The sequence below is a fragment of the Rattus norvegicus genome, chromosome 4 (assembly GCF_021556685.1).
Source record: "Rattus norvegicus strain SHRSP/BbbUtx chromosome 4, alternate assembly SHRSP_T2T, whole genome shotgun sequence".
In the NCBI taxonomy this organism is placed as follows: Eukaryota; Metazoa; Chordata; class Mammalia; order Rodentia; family Muridae; genus Rattus; species Rattus norvegicus.
The window spans coordinates 174,954,120-174,973,233 of record NC_141537.1 but is presented as its reverse complement, the minus strand read 5'-3'; the positions used below and the strand labels follow the sequence as shown (position 1 = coordinate 174,973,233).

At 41.6% G+C, this 19,114-nt stretch overlaps 1 protein-coding gene across 7 annotated transcripts in view; it reads left to right on the top strand.

Moving 5' to 3' along the window:
- Plcz1 (phospholipase C, zeta 1) overlaps positions 1–7,860 on the top strand; it is a 56,063-nt gene extending 48,203 nt beyond the window's left edge. For 6 of the 7 annotated variants that reach the window (XR_015685726.1, XR_015685727.1, XM_087658516.1 and 3 more), the window contains 3 exons: positions 4,478–4,604; positions 6,729–6,878; positions 7,662–7,860. Coding sequence is in view for 5 of the 7 variants with exons in the window: in XM_087658516.1 (XP_087514642.1) it covers positions 4,478–4,604; positions 6,729–6,878; positions 7,662–7,750 (366 nt within the window). In the remaining 2 variants the exon portion in view is untranslated. The remainder of the gene's footprint in view (positions 1–4,477; positions 4,605–6,728; positions 6,879–7,661) is intronic. The other variant, NM_001012234.2, reaches the window with a different exon arrangement.
- Positions 7,861–19,114: the final 11,254 nt, after the last annotated feature.

Here is a 19,114-nt window from a genome sequence, read left to right as displayed (position 1 = left end):
TCTATGTAGCCAGCAGACTGGCCTTGAACTCAGAGATCTACCTGTTGCTGCCTCCCGAGTGCTGGAATTAAATTTAGATGCCACAACTTGACCGACTCAAGACTTAAAAATCCTTACTTCAAGCATTTTTTTCTTGGTTGTGCTCCTTTTTACAGTTTCCTTTCATTGCAGCCTATGCAAGCACGCGCCCTAGCATGTAGCACACTGCAGTGTACTCATTCTCTTGTCTTTGTTCCCCAGCTCTCTGAGAATTCTTTAAGATAAGAGCTGCGCTTTGTTCAAGCCTCGTTGACAGGGTCTGCCATAAAACATATGCTTCATATAGGGACGTTGATGGGATGAGTGACATCTGTTGCCTGCCGAGAATAGCAGAGGAGGCATCTGTGCTGTCTCAGAGGAAATGAATTTTCAGGGTAGTTTGTGCACACAGATGCTTATGCCTGTTCTGGGCTCCTCCTCCAGGCTTATACTGGGAGGATCTCACTTTGAGGTGTTAAGTGGCTTAGTCTCAGACAGACAGGTTAGTGAGTCCCCTTGGAAGCAGCCACCACAGCTAAGAGTAAGTCCTCCCCTCATGGTTATTTTAAAGCGCTATGTGGTTGACTCCTTTGATCTCACAGGGTCTGGGAGCACAACTTGGAAACCCTGAAGGCCTGGATTTACTCTAAGCTTCCTTGAGTCCTTGATGGAGACAGTCGACATCTCCAGTTTATTCTGTTAACTTTAGACTGCGGCTTTTGGCCTAAGTAATTTGTCTTTTTCCTTTCCGTTGCTTTCCTCTCTTTTTCTCTCCTTAGGCACAGGGTTTGCAAAGTTGAACCAGTCCCATTTTAGTCACGCCCTTTTTCCACATAGCTGCCAATCAGCTGCCAAGTGCACTTGCCATATCTGGGAGTAGTGTTGTGAATACCTACAAGCAGTCTTCTTTCTAAACCCTCAGATATCTAACTACGCTGAATGATTTATGCCTCTTGAATACAGGTCACGAAGTATTTTCAGTTACCTTAGTGTATAGCAATGTCATAATGTGTGGATTTAGGACAGAAGAAGTCACACACCAGTAGGTTTTCTCCTCCCTTTCCTCCTATTCTCTATTCTGTGCCTCTCTTTTTCTCATTCTTTTTCATATAAGCTATTTACAAAAAAAAAAAATCATCATAGAGTGATTGAAAATGTGGTTCAATTTTTATAACTGCATCTTTAGGTTTATCACTTCTTTATTGTTTGAGAACTTATTACACACATATCATGTAATTCTCTCTGTTTAGTTCCATGGCACATTTTTTGATTGGTTGTTGGTTTGGTTTTTTTTTTTTGTGATGTTTAATTGCTTTTTATTAATTTGTTTGTTTTTTTAGTTCTTTATAGATAATAACTCTTGGTCAGATATAATGCTGATACAGATGTTTTGTTCTCCTCTGCTGGCTGTCTCTTCAGTTTAATGATGATGCCCTTTGCTATGTGGGAGCCTTTTGGTTTCATGAGTTCTCCCTCATCAGTTGTGTGTCTTGAAGTCTGTGTTGTCAGAATCCTCTTCAGACAGCCATTTTTGTGCCTATGGGTTGAAGCGTATCCCTAACTTTCTTCTTTAACAGATTCAGGTCAGATAGGCGCTTACATTAAGGTCTGAGAGCATGCAGGATATTTTAATTTTCTCATATTTGTTGAGAATTAAGTTCTTATATATGATAATTTTGGAGACAGTTCTGTGGGCTACCGAGAAGGATGTGTATTCTTTGGTGTTTGGGTACAGTAGCCTGTCGGTGTGTTAATTCTATTTGCTCTACGATGTGAAGAGTTTTCCCGTTAGGCTTTGCCACAATAACCTGTTTATTGGTGAAAATTGGAATTAAATTTATTCACAAACAGTGTGTTGGGTTTAACCTGTGTTTTTGAATATAGTAGTATGTTTTCAATGAGGTTGGATAAACCTGTGTTTGGAATATATGTGTCTAGATTTGTACGGCCTTCCTGGTGGATTGTTCTTCTAATGAATATGAAGGGACCTTCCTTGGAATCTCTGATTAACTGGTTTTGATTGGAAACTTATTGTCAAATATTAGAATATCTATAGCTCTGGCTGCTTATTTCCTAGTACTGTTTGTTTGGACTACCCCTTCCTATCCGATAAGAGTGTTTTATTGTTTTTGACAAAGTGAGTTTATTGGAGACAGGAAAATAGATGGATGGGTCCCATTTTCTCATTCGTTCTGTTAGAATGTGTCTTTTAGTGTCAGGAACTATATTATTGAAAGATGTGTATCAATGTCTGTCATTTTGTTGATTTTGTAGTGTTCTCTTAGACTTCTTTCGATTAACTATCTTGGCTGTATTTACTCATTCCCCGTGATCTCTTGGTTTGTTTACTGTTCTCTTCAGAATTAAGTATTTCTCCTTGTATCCTCCCTCTGTAGAGTCTACTTAGTGGTCACAAATCCATTTAGTCTAGTTTTATCAGGAAGGGATTTTATTTCTCCTTCATTTGAATGGATAGGTTTTTTAGGGTATAACAGTCTGGGTTGGCAGTTGTGATCTTTCAGATATTGGAACACACTTTCCCCAGTCTGTCTGGCTTTAAAATGTCCTGTTGAAACCCCCCCTTTTTTTAAAATTCTTATGGCACTGGCTTCACAAGTGACCTGACCTTTCTCTCTTACAACTTTTAATGTCTTTTCTTTATTTTCTGTTTTAAATTTTTAGCTATAATATATCATGGGGAGATGATGATGGTGGTGGTGGTGATGGTGATGGTGATGGTGATGGTGATGATGATGATGATGATGATGGTGGTGGTGATGATGATGATGATGATGATGATGATGATGATGATGATGATGATGGTGGTGGTGGTGGTGGTGGTGATGATTTGGTCTTGTTTGTTTGGTGTTGTAGGTACCTGGATGGGCACCTCTTTCTCTAGATTTGGGCAATTTTCTCTGATTTTATTATTCTTGATTTTTCTATGGTTTTCCTCTTCTTTTAGGTCTATATTAAAAATTTATGTCTTTTCATGGTATATTCTGTCCCCAAAGGTCCCGTGTTTTGTTAGCATATGCATTTTACATTTTTCTTCACCATTGCTGGGTGACAGATTCCCCTGCTTTGTCTTCCAGCCCTGACTCATTGTTTGCACCAGACCCATTCTATTGGTGAGGCTTTTCCTATGAGGGTTTTTATTATTTTTTATTTGGTTTATTGTTGTTTTCATTTCTAGATTTGTACTTTTCTATTCTCTTTATTGAACCAAATTTTTAAGCCTTTGATTAACTTCAGCATTTCACTTAGCCAAGTGAATGCTTTTGTCCTTCTTTGAGAAGTTTGAACATAGTTATGATCGCTCTTTTGAACTCTGCCTGGAGGGTCTTCCTGGGTTTTCACTGGGATTCATTACTATGGGATTAGTAATTTTGGGGCAGGGCATGTTGTCCTGTTTTTTCATGTCACTTTATTTCTGTTCTGGACTTAAGTGGATCATTCTGTAAGTCTGCTGTTTTTTTTTTTTCCTGCTTATACTTTTCCTTCAGTGTAGACATGTACACCGTTTGGAGCAGGATTAAACTGTAAGAGGGTTGATCCACTGTTTTCTTTTATGGAACTTGTTTTGGGGGCTGTGAGCTCTATCTCTGGTCTTCTGAAAGTTTGGTAGTGTCTGTGTGAACAGAGACCCCCTCCCCACAAGGGTCAGCAGGCATCTGGCCCTCTCCTCTACTACCTTCTGTGTGGCTCTCCAAGTCTAGCTGTTCTACCTTGAGATAGCTCCGGTCAACTGATGGCTGGGTATGGGAGGTCTTAAGAAGCTGGATGTGTGGTCAGGAGGCTGGTGGTAGGCATAGTAACGAGCAGCTGTTATCCAGGGCTAGGGTCCTAGCTTCTTGACTTTTATTTCTCATCTAAAATCAACATATTTCAAATGTTCTATGCTTACCTTGTCCTTAAAATCAAAACACAATCTTGATTCAATAGTTAGGCTAAATAAAAATATAACTGGTAACTTTTAAAAGTATGTTTCTGATCCCTGTACCGAACACGCATGTGAGATAGTTGATCTTACTGAGTTCTGTTTCCTTGATATGGCAATGTAGTTAACAGTGGACAATGTCAGATTTTATAACTGATTAAAATATAAATTTTTAAAGAAATGTTATGTGGTGCAACATTTCATATTTGGGAAAACATCATACTGAACTAGTAAAATGATGAGAGAGTGTTTTTAAGATAAAAATGCGTACGAATGAATCATAAACCTTGGGCATTGTGGATTCCATTATGAATGCACTTGAGTAAACAATATTGCAGACAGGTTCTTGTTCATTATCTAGTGATATTGGACAGAAAAGGGGTTAAAATTTAAAATTCCCAGCTTCAGTCTTTGTAGCCAATAATTTAGAGCCTTTGTCTTTTGGGGATATGCGATTTGATTAAGGTCAAGTAGAGATGTATTTTCCTACTTAGCTAAGTCCTACACATGTTTGCACAGCTCATCAGTGGGATCCAGTTGCCTGTTAACGTGCCCTCAAATACATCTGACATAATAGTGATCATAGAAGTCTACGGTGTCCCAAACGACCACATGAAGCAGCAGAGTCGTGCCGTTAAGAACAATGGTGAGCTTTTTTACTTCTTAGTGGGGAAAAAATGTATTTTCTTCTTCAGAAAACATTCTTAAATTAACTTAAGAATAGCTCATTCAGTGTGCCCTTCATAATAATACAACCGCAGAATGTTGGTTTTAGCACTGGGTTTTCTGCGAACGTCTCTGAGGAAATTCAGTTTGGTTCTTCAGTCTTGACATCTTGCTTGGCCAAAGCCCCATGATTCGGCAAGCATCAGAAACTTAAAAAAAAATCTGTTTAGTAGATATGTGTTTATGTACATCTTAACTTTACTAGAGACACTCTACAGCTTAGAGCAAAAAATGACACGAAAGAAGAAAACTATTATGATGAGATATGATTAGGTCTGAGGGAGAAAACAAAATCCCGTGGTCAAGGGGCCCACAGAAGACAGTCATAGGAAAAAAAATACAGATTTATTTTCCCACAGTTGGAGACAAGGGTACTAAAGGGAGAAAGAATAACGTGACTCTCAGTCATGAAGACCGGGCAGCATACAGGATGCTCAACAAAGACTAGCAAGTGAGAAAGTGTGCACGTTATAGATGCTCCTGGGCATCTCTGAAAGCCCTGCTTGCTCTTAGGGAGGTCTCTATGGGGAATGGATAAAATTAAGCCATCTACAGCGGAATAAGGCACTGAGCTCTCAGGAGAATGTTTCTGTAGGTAAGGTGGGAAATGAGAAACAGGAACAGTGTCAGGATAGGAACCCAACGCTTAAAAGACATAGAAGGCATGTCGTAAGGAAGATGGTGGCTGGCAGAAATGAATAGATGGTGTTCATGCGCATCACCCTGTGGGAGTAACGGTCTAGGGTGGATGACAGGATGGACTGTCAGACTTTGGGGGATGGCTATGGTGATGATGGTAGTGGAATTAGAGACGAGGATGTCTGTGAAGGAAGGACCATGTTTGGATAAGGTATAGGTAACTCATCTGTTTGTTGGGACATGGGAAGTACAGTCACCAACCAAACTTCATGTCCTGGATACTTCTATAAAAATAATAAGTTTCTTTTGCCCAGATGTAGATGTGTGCACATGTGTATGAGAAAGACACAGAGATTAGATACAGAGGAAGGGAGGGAGGCAGGCCGGGTAGGTGGGATAGTGGTGTTTGAGGAAAAACAATGACTTTATGTATGGACTTTCTATAGAGCCTTAGAAGTATCTTTACAGAATGGACCCTAAATCTGTCCCTGTACCCTATGGAATTATGTTTGCTTTCAGGCCAAGGTCATTATTCCAGCATATGATAATTAATTCCCTGTTTCCATGGGCAAAGGACACATTCAGGACTGCCACTTGGTAAAATGATCTAGTGACTTCAGGAGCACTATAGAAATCATAGGTATCAATATAATTATTCAAAAACCTATCAGAAATGCTAAAAATGATGAAAACTACAGACATGGAAAGGATTTTCTTTGTACCTGGACGTGTGTAATTTTTCTCCCAACCATTGGATCTGAGACTTGATCTGATTGTGATTATCTTAAGTCCGTTGACTCAAGGTTTTAGATCATTTAGATCAAGCTGCAAACAATCTGGATTCCTTGCTGTGGCAAGGGGTGGGTTGACTGGGAAGATTTATTTCACTGGAGCCCCGAATTGTTTATCAACTTGGGACTTTGAAATCATCACTAGTGAAAAACAAGGCAAAGTTCTTTCTGTAATAACCCGGCACGGAAAGAGGCCAGTTCTCAGTTCGCCATGTCTCCATTTTGCCGTGAAGGGACTGCCTTAACTCAGTCATGTTACACAAAGACGCCGTTGTCTGCTTCGAGGTCACATTCTCCAGGCTGGCATCCCCGCTTTGCAATTTGCTGTGTGGAATGCTAGGAGCAATGTGGCCTCTTCCAGTTGTGGTTCCCTTGCCTGTTAACCCTGTCAGGGTTGTAGTTCCTATGTAGTTTTCAAAAGCCAGGGTCACTGCTGTCACGACATCTTCTGCTCGCTGACTACATTAGATGTTCAAGTGCTCTAAAGTACAAATTAGCATTGTTCATGCCCAACCGTTAGACAGAAAAATTGTGGAGACCTCTTATTATTTGCTTTTTTTCCCCCTTAGAGAAAGCATCTGTGATATTCTTGTATCCGTTTCTTTATGTTTCAGCTTTTAGTCCAAGGTGGAATGAAACATTCACATTTCTTATTCAAGTGCCAGAATTGGCACTGATACGTTTCGTTGTTGAAACTCAAGGCTTCCTATCGGGAAATGAATTACTTGGGCAGTACACTTTACCCGTTCTTTGCATGAACAAAGGTAACGTTCGCAAATGTAAGATGATTTTTAATAACATGTATCAAAGCCACACTTGGATTATACCAAATTCCTCTGTCATTTCATCTACACCTGCGGGATATGAAGCTTTGGGTGGACCCATGGATTTTCTTCTGTTGGACAGCAGAGACAGGTTCTTCCTGTGGAAAGTGATTTGGGGATGAGGTATGCTGGGCTGCTAGGGAAACTTGACATATGTTCCTCTTTGCCAGGATCCTAATTCTTCCTTTTCAATGAAAGGTAGTCATGGTGACAAGAAGATATGAAGGGCAGGGATAAGACAGAGGGGAAACATTGGCTCATTCTTTCTGAGGACAAACTGGGATCCTGGGAGCCGAACCTTTTTGGATCATTTTCGGGGCTGGAAGAATGGTGCACAGTCGCCTGCCCGGAGTGGTTTATTTAGTGCTATAAATAACTTTGTTGCAAGGTGCCCAGGTTTCTATCACCAGGAAGCAGTAGTCAGGGTCTCTTTGAAGCAGCAGGGTGATGACTAACTTTGGGTCATTATGTCCTTGGGGAGAGGAGACATGTGAGGTGTGGGCTCACCACTGGGACACACAGGATTTTGGAAGTTCGAACAGAAACTAGGAATGCTCCATTTTATGGAAAAGTAACATACTACATTGGCATAATTATACCTCTGTCTCACAGCGATAACTGCGTTAAGACGCTTACTCAGAGACACACCTTCCTCAGCGGCAATGGGGAGGCCATTACTCTTAATGCGTTATTTCCAAGTTGGCACAGTTCCTCTTTCTGCAGGTTATCGTCGCGTTCCTCTGTTTTCCAAATCCGGTGCGAACCTTGAACCTTCCTCTCTGTTTATTTACGTTTGGTACTACAGAGAGTGACAACGTGTAACGGAAGCGTTAGTTACACCTCACAGTAAACAGTCCAAAGGAATGTTGGCACGCCCTCTTTTGTTGACCGTAAAATAAAGACTCATTAAGTTTGAAATGTCTATGCTTTTCACTTTCTAATGGGCAAAACAGAAAGGGGAGGGGCCGAATAAAACCATCAGAGGATGCGCACAGCATGCGGTTCCCTGGGTGCAAGGTGCGCTGTTGGCTGGATGCTCGCCATGCTGGTCCCTGGGCAGGCGCACAGTGTGCATTTCCCGGACTGCTGCTGGTTTCTCCTATACTTCTGCTTCCAGAGCTGCGTTTCCAATTGCTTGTACCATTTTTAATGAGTAAAATTTACGGCTTTAAAAAAGTATGCCTGATCACATAAGACATGTTGGCAAATATTTAGCAGCCCAGAAGATGTGAAATCGAAGTGTTTTAACTTCCTGACACCCACCACCGCCTATTGCAGTGGGAAGGAATTAGATTGCCAGGCCCTTTGTGCCCTCTTATATCCTAGAGAGCAATTAGCCCCTGAATTCTCAATCCATTTCTTAGATGCCATGTGCTTGATTTGGTACCCTGTAATTATACAGACATTTTTATAAGTGTGTATGAAATTGATTTGCATTCCCGCTATAGTCAGACTCCATTTCTGTAAAAGAAATCTATTATGTGGGCTTACATGCTTGGGTCTTGAATTAATTTGCAGTATTTTTGAATCTGTCCTTAATGCACTTTTAAGACTGTATTGTCTCTTGGTCAGAGATGAGAGTCCTCATTTTTTTTTTCACCTGCACTGAGACTTAACTTGGCTAAAAGTGGTAGAGAATATGGTTCCTTGTTAATTATTCTTTAAAAAAAAAATCAGAAATGATTGTCCCACCATGCTGGTACCTGTGTTTAGTGGACACACTCAGGTTATCTGGCAAATTAGCACCCCCAGTAGAAATTTGCTGATACTGAATCCAACTTCAGACATAGCTAAGAACCAAGAAATATTTTTTTTATTTAAGATTTATCTCAATTTTATTATCCTTTGATGACCAGAAAAGGCAACCCTTCTGACCACGTTTCACCAAATATCGCTTTGAATGCCAAATATTAAAAGTGCGGGTCTGTGCTGTGTGTAAAAGGCAAGGAAACTGTTTTGTCAGTGATGTTGATGTTCGCAGATTCACAGTTGAGAAAGAGCATCATAGAAGGTTCCTGTGACACACTCTACCCCATACCATACCTCTCCATCCAAAGAGCAGCCTACACGGGAAGAAAACTCTTAAAGACCTGTGATGAGGATGTCAAGTGCAGCTCTCCACAGTGGATGGCTGCTGGCAGGGGTGCAGGCGGGGAAGGAAGGACTGGCCTTTTTCCAAGGGGCTGCTGGCCACTGGAAGTTTGGCTATGCTCCCGTGGGTATACGGGCAATGCAAATCTGACTTTGTTGTGGTTTGTATTTCTTTCTTCTTTTCTCCTTTTTGGGGGTGTCTCAAGGGGGAAGGCAGACCCAGGAGGACTGGGCAGTGGGTGTGATCAGGGCTTTATCACATAAAAATTCCCAAATAAGCAATAAAAATGTTGTGATTGAAAATGTAAATACTCCTGGGAATCGGTACGTTCATGCATAAGGAACCAGCAGTATGGTATTGCAGTAGGGTGTCGAAGGTGTGGTATTTACACACTCCTAAGGGCTGTAGGACTGACTGTCAAAAATCTGCTTCCCACAGAGTTCAGTTTCCTTCTTTTTTTCTTTAAAAGATTTATTTATTTATCATGTATATAGCATCTGCCTGCATGTATGCCTGAAGACCAGAAGAGGGGACCAGATCTCATTACAGATGGTTGTGAGCCACTACGCAGTTGCTGGGAATCAACTCAGGACCTCTAGAAGAGCAGACAGTGCTCTTAACCTCTGAGCCATCTCTCCATCCTGGAGTCAGAGGCTCTTAAGAGGACCACACAGCTTCCATTTAGCAGACAGTGGGTAGATCTCGCTGAATTCTCTATTGCAAACCCAGTGGCAGGGCTTGGGGTGTGCGCACACACTGACCCAAGGCTCTAACCTTTAATCCCGGAGTCGTTTGACGATCTGGAATTGCTCAGACTTTTAAAGGCTTTCTTCATGAGAGCCTTACAAGCGAATGCTATCTGCAGCGGGGCAAACTTTTCTTTCTCATTTGCTTCGTTAGACTTTGAGATAGACATGTTTTCTCTTCTCACCTTTCCCATAGGAACCAATTAAGATCATGCACTGACTTAGACTTTGAAAATGATTTTTTTTATGAAATTTGTGTCCATAAAGCGGCACTTGTATGTGCTTATGTGCACACATGTTTGTATGTGCCCGGGGAGGTCATAGGTGTCCCGTATTGTTTCTAATGATTGTCCACCTAAGTTTTTGAGGGTCTGTCTCTCACTCAAATCATGGCTCACTAGCCAGCAGGCCCCAAGGATTGACTGTTCTCCCTATGCCTAGGGCTAGGGTTACAAGCGTGTATGTGTGTGTGTGTACATGTGTGTGTATCTGTGTGTGTGTACATGTGTGTGTGTCTGTGTGTGTGTCTGTGTGTATGTTTGTGTGTGCATGTGTGTGTATGTTTGTGTATGTGTGTCTGTGTGTGTGTGTTTGTTTGTGTGTGTATATGTGTGTCTGTGTGTGTGTGTCTCTGTGTGTGTTTGTGTGTCTGTGTGTGTCTGTGTGTGTATGTGTGTGTGTCTGTGTGTGTGAGTGTGTGTGTTTGTCTGTGTTTGTGTGTATATATGTGTGTGTTTGTGTGTATATGTGTGTGTGTCTGTGTGAGTGTGTGTGTTTGTGTGTATATATGTGTGTGTGTTTGTGTGTATATGTGTGTGTCTGTGTGTGAGTGTGTGTGTATATATGTGTGTGTGTTTGTGTGTATATGTGTGTGTTTGTGTGTGTATGTGTGTGTCTGTGTGTGTGTCTGTGTGTGTGTTTGTATGTGTGTGTTTGTGTGTGTGTGTTTGTGTGTGTATATGTGTGTGTATATGTGTGTGTGTATGTGTGTGTGAGACAATATTGTACTAGAGCTGTGTGTTTTTATGTGGATATTGAGGATTGAACTCAGTTCCTCAGACTTGCAAAGCAATCACTTTAATGACTGACTTATCCCTTCCTTGTCTATTAATTCTACTGTACATATAATTTTTGGAGAAATATTAATTTTTAAAAATTTCCTTATCCTATAATTTTGTGCAGCCTTTAAACATTTTGATTTCATTTTAAAAATATGCACCATTTATGATGTACTCTTTAAGCTGTTTTTTTTAAAAATTATATTCTCCCATGAATTTATATCTGATGTTACCCGCAGAAGCTGCACAGCCGTGGGATGTCCTCACATCTCAGGAAGGTTGGGAATAGTGTGGGAAGTCAGCCTTGACTCTTGCTTCTTAAGCATAATTCATTTGTAAGAATAATAGTATCATGATGAGAAGAAAGCACAAAAAGGCTAAATGAACTCCTGGGGCCGTGGTGAAAAAAGACCTTTGCATTTCAGACTCTTAGTTAAAATGTCAGATCCTTGGGGAAGCTGTGCGTGCTTGCTCTGATTAGGTTATATTTCCTGCTTTTGCTTGCTTACAACTGGTGCAAATGACAGCTAGGTACAGGTTTTGTCCCATGAGCTAGCTGGGCATAGGCATGGCTAGAAACTGATCTGGAATTTGCTGTTGGGGTTGGGATTTCCTTGCAGAACATAACGGTCAACTCCAGACTTATCCATTCTACTGTGATGGACCAGGTCTATGATCATTGTGTGTCAGAGCGTGGATATTGATTAAACACTCAAGTGTCCAATACTCTCTCATTCTGAAAAGCGTGAGAGGTTGTTGACACATTACCAGCTATAGTTTTAGCTTCGGTTTATATCTCTTTATATATAAGATGGATTTGCAATCATGACTCCTTATTCTTTTTTTTTAAATTTCTTTTTGGTGTGGTGTGTGTGTGTGTGTGTGTGTGTGTGTGTGTCCAATTGCTGGGTGAAAGAAAAAAGGTGGGATTTCTGGTTCTCAGGATGAAGAGGAGGGGACGAGATGGAGCGGAATTTTCAGCCTGGCTTGTGGGGAGAATAGCACAAATGACATGTATGGGCCGGGGGCATCTAGAACCGGTGGCGGCCCCCACCACCGGCGGCGTGATTCTGATATACGATAGCTGATGCCTTTAGGGAAATAGATTCTGTGCCTAGCAGTCGTGTTATCGTGTTGGTTTTAAAGGGCTAGAACTGTCTGCTGTTTTACATCCACAATAAGGTAGGCAGAGAAAGGGCACAGTCGTTGGCGGCTCGGCGGAGCTAGCTGAGAGGTGGTTGGCTGGCGGAGAGCGGCCGCAGCTCTCAGCGTTGATGGGAAAAGCATCATCAGCTGGCAATTGGCGGAGCTGAGTGAGGCGGGCAGCTGCGGGTCACAGACCCTAGGCTGGAGCGCAGAAAGAGCTCTCAAAGAGCAAGCATGCTTTTTAAATTACACACACTGCACACACTTGTGTGTGTGGAGGCCAGAGGTTGATATAAGGTGCCTTCCTCCATCCTTTCTTATTTATTGAGATTGGAACCTAGAGCTCACCAATCAGCTGGACTGGCTGGCCAGAGAGCCGCCCTCCCATTTCTTCCCCTTTAGTGCTTGGATTACAGATGCATGCTGCCACATTTGAATTTTTCTTTTTAATGCCGGTGCAACTCCAGAATTGAATCCTCATTCTTGTAGAGCAGGCACCTTACTGACTGGACCACCTCTTCAGCTCTCTCAGTCCCTATTCCTAACAACGTCGAATTCAGAGGAGCCGTTTACTTCTTTGAATTAAATCATCTAACGCAAGCCAAAATTCAGTAGATACCCTTTATAATCGTTTTACAGCAGTGGTTCTCAACCTTCCTGATGCTGTAACCCTTTAATACAGTTAGTTCCTCATGTTGTGGTGACCCCCAACCATAAAAGTTTTGTTACTACTTCAGAACTCATTTTGCTGCTGTTATGAATCATAATGTAAATATCTGATATGTGAATATATGATATGTGACCCCCATGAAGGATCCTTTGACCCCCACAAAGGGGTTGTGACCCACAGGTTGGGAACTGCTGCTCTGTAGTAATGCCCTGATTCTGTGTGTGCATCTCCCTTGTTGCAGGGGGCAGTGAGTCCAAATGCATTTGGCCTTCAGGGTCTGTCACTGGAGATGAGCCCAAGCTTAGACTTCTCCCTGGTTTTTCACCAATCTGGGTGACATGCAAGTTAAAGGGTCTCAATGCTGAGCTTTTCTTTCCGTTTGTGCTGGTTCAGAACCTTCAGTTATGAAAGTGTCAGAACGATATCTCTCGACCTCAGTGAGCCTGACTTTAGAGTGAGAAGTGGTGGCCAGGATAGGTTAAGTGGCTGGTTGGTTGCTACAGGGAGAAGTCGTTCTGTTTCTGAAAGAGTTTTGAAGCAGCTTCCTTCTGGCCAGCAAAAAGAAGTTTCTCCATTGTGAGTTTTGGATACAGAAGAGGCTCTGGCTGTTGTGATGGATACAGAGTATTCACAGTAGAACAGAGCCTCTACCAGAACCTTAGTGTCAATCTCAAGGGAGACTTGTGAGTCATCCTGGGGAAAGAGGATCATGTTGGAAGGTGAGAGTGAGTAAGGACAAGCTTTGTGATGCATGTCTGTAGTCATTGCTCTCTTGAAATGAAGACAGGAGGTTTATGAATTCAGTGCCTCCATGGGTTGATAGCAAGACTTTGAGCATTTCCAAAAGAATAATGTTTACTGTTGAAAATCCTTATGAATATAGTACAGAAAAAAATGGATTGGTTTATTTTCAATGTTATAGCCCTCTGAAAATGTTACACACACACACACACACACACACACACACACACACACACACCCCTCATATAACCAAATCTATAGCTATATGCTGTGGTTTGAATAAGAATGGATCCTATTGGCTCATATATTTTAGTACTTGGTCCCTAGTTGGTAGAACTGTTTGAGAAGGATTGGAAGGTGTGGCCTTGCTAGAGGTGTCCCTGGGAGTGGACTGTGATGTTTTAAAAGCCCCTATCATTTGCAGCTAGTTCGCTTTCTCTGACTTGTGGCTGTGCCTCATGAGTGTAGCTCTGAGCCAATGCTCCGTTGCTTGCTTGCTTGCTGCCATGCTCCTTAACACGATGGTTGTGTATTAACCCTGTGGTAAGTCCCGATTAAACCCTTTCTTCTATAAGTGTCTTGTTCATGATGTCTCTCCACAGCAACAGAGAGGTAACTAAGACATTATAAATATTCACAATACGATCAAGGATTTTAGATACTGTATTACATATGTAATATATTAGTATACATGTGCATGGGTTATGTAATACATGAACTAGACCATATACAACTCAGCAGTAATAAGAAAAATGAGGCACATATTTGGATAGTCATTTCCCAAGAGAAAATGTGTGCATGAACAATAAGCACTTGAAAATATCAACGGAATATCATTGGCCATCAGGGGAATGCAAATTAAAACTAATTAGCCCTCCTTAAAATAAGATTCCCACAGCAAATTTTGAGGAGGAGTAGAAACCCAGAACTCTCCCACCCCATCATATGGGACACTCACTTTGAGACCAGCTGGGCAGCTTCTAATGAAGCTACATGTGTTGCTTTGAGTGAGAAAGTCCCCCGTACATAGTCCCCAGTTGGTGGCACCGTTTGGGAAGGTTAGGGGACGTTTAAGGTGTGGAGCTGCACAGAAGGAAGTGTATCCCTAGGAACAGACTTTGAAGGTTGACAGCTTTACCCACTTCCTCTTTGCTTTCTTCATGTGGGTGGAGCTGAGATCTCCGCTTCCTGCTGCAGTTGCCTGCTGCCATGGTTCCCATCACTACACTCTCTCTCTCTCTCTCTCTCTCTCTCTCTCTCTCTCTCTCTCTCTCTCTCTCTCTCTCTCTGGAATTATAAGCCAAAACAAACTCTTGCATAAGTTGCTTTTGGTTGTGGTGTTTTATCACAGCAACATAAAGTAATAACCATATACTAAACGTCTGCCTACCATAAGACTCAGCTCTTCACCCCCAGACATTATCATAAGAGGAACAAAATGTGTGTAAAACCCTCACAAGGGTTTTACATGGTGGTGTGGAGAGGAAAATATCCCTGCACAAGTATGTTTCCCTGATTTCTTTCCTGTTATTTAGAGAAACTGCTGACCTCTGCAGTACCAGGCCTCCCTTTCCTATGATGCAACTGACAATATTCTTAGAGAGAAAAAACTCCGTTAGTGAACTGAGCAGCCAGACCAGTAGATATAAGCAAGGCTTTCCCCCATATTCTTCTGTGTGACCAGGAGAGATTTTTTCAGGGTAAGAGCTTGGGGTTCTCCTGTCTCTTGGAGTTGACTAAAGGTACTGTTACCTGGGTTACATGTACAGTGAGCCAGTCTTTCTCACTGTATGCCTCCTTTGCCTTCTGTAGCATGTTGGCTCTCCTTTTCCTGGGGAAGCCCAAGCCCATAACACCTTTGTTTAGCTTCATAGACACTGTGAGCTGCAACTGTCCGGCCCCCATGTACATGTGTGTGGCTTTCATATGAATTTGTTGTAGTTTTCCTTTAATCTGACCACTACCAGTTTACTGATAGAATAAAACCACAATGCTTCAGGAAGAACACAATACTACACTAAAAACCTCCTTACCCTCTCAACAGCTGTCTTTAAAATAATCACGAATTAGAAATGACTCAAATGTCCTGACAGAGCATGGACAATAAATTATGTTGTGTCCATATGATAGGATATTATTTAATGAATTAAAGGAATATTACTATTGATGAATTAATATCAAAGAAACTAAAAATTAAATGGATAAAAATATCAGAAAAAAGTGGCAACTAGATGTAATGTAGCAATTTCCCTTGAGGTAAAGTTGTCAATCTTAGAGGGAAGCTCCTTAAGACAGGGTTGTTCTAAGAGGATATGAAACACTAGAGTGTTTTATGGGGAGGTGAAACATTCCAGCCTGCAGGGAAACAGCTTAAGCTCAGGAAGTAAACAACTCCAAAGCTTCAGGAAGTCCCTGAATCTGACACAATTTTCTAGGTCCCTTCTCCAAACTTGCATAAGCAGTCAATACAGCTTAGAGACATTTTTGGGCAAGCCTAGCTGCCTGAAAAGGATTCTCTTCAACTTGTTGAGCTGCCTGCAGGTTGTGCAACACACTCCAGGCTTCCAGCTAGCTGTCCCTCATGTCCGGGCAAACTTTGCATTATGGAGTCATCACTGAGTTGTTTCTGCTCCTATATGGAACCCCTCACCCATATTTCTGTAAGTCAGTCTAATAAAACTCATTGGTTGACCAAACTGGACTTCTGTGGCATTCTTACTTTCGTATGTCATCAGCTTCTTTTCTGGGGTGAGTAGACTAGACCTTTGTTTGTTAATGCCCTCCCAGGAAGGGTGTGACACAACACTGGGGTTGGGGTTGTTAAAGGAACCACCATGAAACCTTTGTCATTGATAGAAGTGTTGGCTTGATGATATCAGAGGTTTGATCTCAAAACTAAGTGTGCTATGGAGTTTAGACTCAGGAAGCACAGTGGCCTTCGGTCATATTTGAAAACATAGAAGAAATACAAATCCTGATTTAGAAATAAAGCAGTCCTGTTACAGTTCTCTTGGGCATTCTGACAATCAGCAGGTATCAAGGGTACATGAAAGGCAGAGTTGCCTCAGGACTGACCACACATGTTCTGGCAGCAGGACTAGCCCACACTTTAATTCAGTCAGGTGATAGAATCTTCCCTGTGCTCCATTAAGACTGAATGAACGATGGGCATACAGTACACTTCTAGACTGGGGACCACAGGATTTCCTAGAAGCTGGGAGAGACATGCTTTTAAAAAACTTGTATATAACCCACAGGCTCTTTAAATACCATCTATCCTATAAAAGTATATTTTTTAAATATTTTTGTTACTTAGAGCATTCTTATGGGAAGCAATACTGAAGCATGCTGCTGAAAGTTATTTAAGAGTTTCTCTATGTCTGGAACATGGATCACTGATTTAGAGAGTTTAAAATTCTGACTTCTTTGAATGTTTGAAAAGAACCTTTAGCAACAACTCATGGACAAACACACTTACACATGATCACAGATAAGTACCACACACATTATATAGATAGTGGTAAATTATATTTGAAAAAAAGCAAAGGATAGATTTGTACTTCAACCTTTAGCATCTATGGACCTATTTGGTATACTCTTGTCAACACAAAAACAGTCTTTTAACCAAAGGCACTGTGAGAGAGTTTATTCTGGAGTTAAGTGTGAGAAACTGTTAGAAGCACGGATTAAAGTTACCCCAGATTCCTTGTTTCCATGTGGTAACAGTGTGATGAAGCTCTTCCCTGTTCTTAACATAAAAGCAAGGTCATAAATCCAGACCCATTTCCAAGCACCATGGTTGAAATAGTAACTAAGTGGTTCCAGCAAAGTGGAATGTGAGAGATTCTGTTGTATACCTCAGAAGGTCTTGGCCAGCATTCTCAGACCCATGTTTGGTTGGAGCCTAGTACTCTGTGCGTTCTAAAAGATTGCTCTAATGGTCACAGAGATGCTGGGTCAGGTACAGAGAGGAGGATGATAAATGGTTGACAATTTGGCTCTGGACCTGGAACATTCCAGATTCTCCAATCTCTGACGTTCTAACCAGCTAACTAGCCCTACAGACAGATCAATGGAAGAGGCTGTTCTGTTTAGCAAGGTTTATGAAGATTCTAGGCACCATTAGTAGTGCCCTTAGACTAGAACAGTGGTTTCCACTTGGTCTGCACACTCGAATCATGCATTTGAAAACATCCTGATGCCCTCGTTACATTTTTAGAGATATTGATGAATCTGTATGGCATGCTAGGTATGGTGATTTCACTGGGTACTTCAGGCTAGTGCACGCTAGTGCAGTGGTCTCAAATATGACCCTCAGGACAGAGCAAGCAACTAGCTCAGAGCATGTTTCAGAAATATGAACCTCTAGACACCACCTCAAGATTCCTATTTATTCATAGACAGGGTCCCACATAGTCCAGGCTTATCTTGAGCTAACTGCATAAAACAGGATGGCCTTGAACTCTCAATCCTCCTTCCTGTTTTCTGAGTGAAGGAATAATAGGCTTATGTTACCAAGCCTGGCCACCCCAGGACTCTTGAGTTAGAAACTTAGAAGCTGTGCCTATCAGTCTGTGTTCTAAAATGGCTTCCTGTTGATGCAGATTCTTGTTCAAGTTTGAGGCTGTTGTTGATAATGGTGGTTGAATGGAGGACTATTGGCTTGACCGCTCTTCATTGCCTCCTTGGTACACTGCAGATTCACTGTGTGTTATGGATTTAACTTTCCAGAAACTAAAATATGACCATCCACTAGTCTTCTCCCCATAGTTTCTAGATGCAGTGGTATCGGAACTCCTGTTGACAAAGCTTCCCACCCAGCCTGGGTGTCAACCCACAGCAAGAAAAAGCAATGTAAATATATGGGAACAGAAATGCAACCGAGGGAATGGCTGTGCTTGTGCAAAGTGACGGAAGGAAGATGTGATTACTCTTCATTTGCTCAAGAGTTCAGATTCCCAAAGCTTGCAAAAGCAAATCTTCATCAGTCCTCAAAGCATCTTCCCAGCAGGCTATTGACCTGGTTTCTCTAATATTGACCCGTCTTCAACACCTTGCTGGAAAGAGAAAGGTGAGATAGTGGGACTACTTTGTGAGCATGCTGATAGAAGAACCCACTTGTCCTACGTGGTACACGGCCATTTTGCTTCGATTTCTATTTCAGCCTGGCTAGCTGGTCCATGTGAAAGAACAACAGTTACTGACTTAAGTCTGTTTTGTCTCTCTCAAGTTTTTCTCATTTACAAGATTTTTTTCCCCTCATGTATCAGTCTTCAGTTACACTGGATTCCATGAGCTGCAGGATTTACAAACATCTTTATGACAAAGGAGTAAAATTACCCCAAGCAACAATGTATCTCAAAGGACAGATATTCTTCCACATGAGGACAACTACCTATGATTGTGAGGGTGTGTGAAGCAGGAGTCATCATCTCATGGAAGCCAATTGTTCCCTTTAAGTGATGTTGGTGATTTTGACAGCCCCACCCAGGATCTTTTATAGAACCAGTCTGGAGATAATGATCTACCAGATCATTAGCTGGTTTAGACCATCTGGTCTACCAGCTATTCACAGCCCAATTCATTACATTTTTTTTTCTCTTTACAAAAATATTACAGAGTTCTTGTTAGCCTTATGAAGATGGCTTTGAGATTTCTGAACACTGTATTTTGTTGTTCTCAGAATGACCCTGCTGATCAAGTCTCCCCCACTTCCTTTTCAC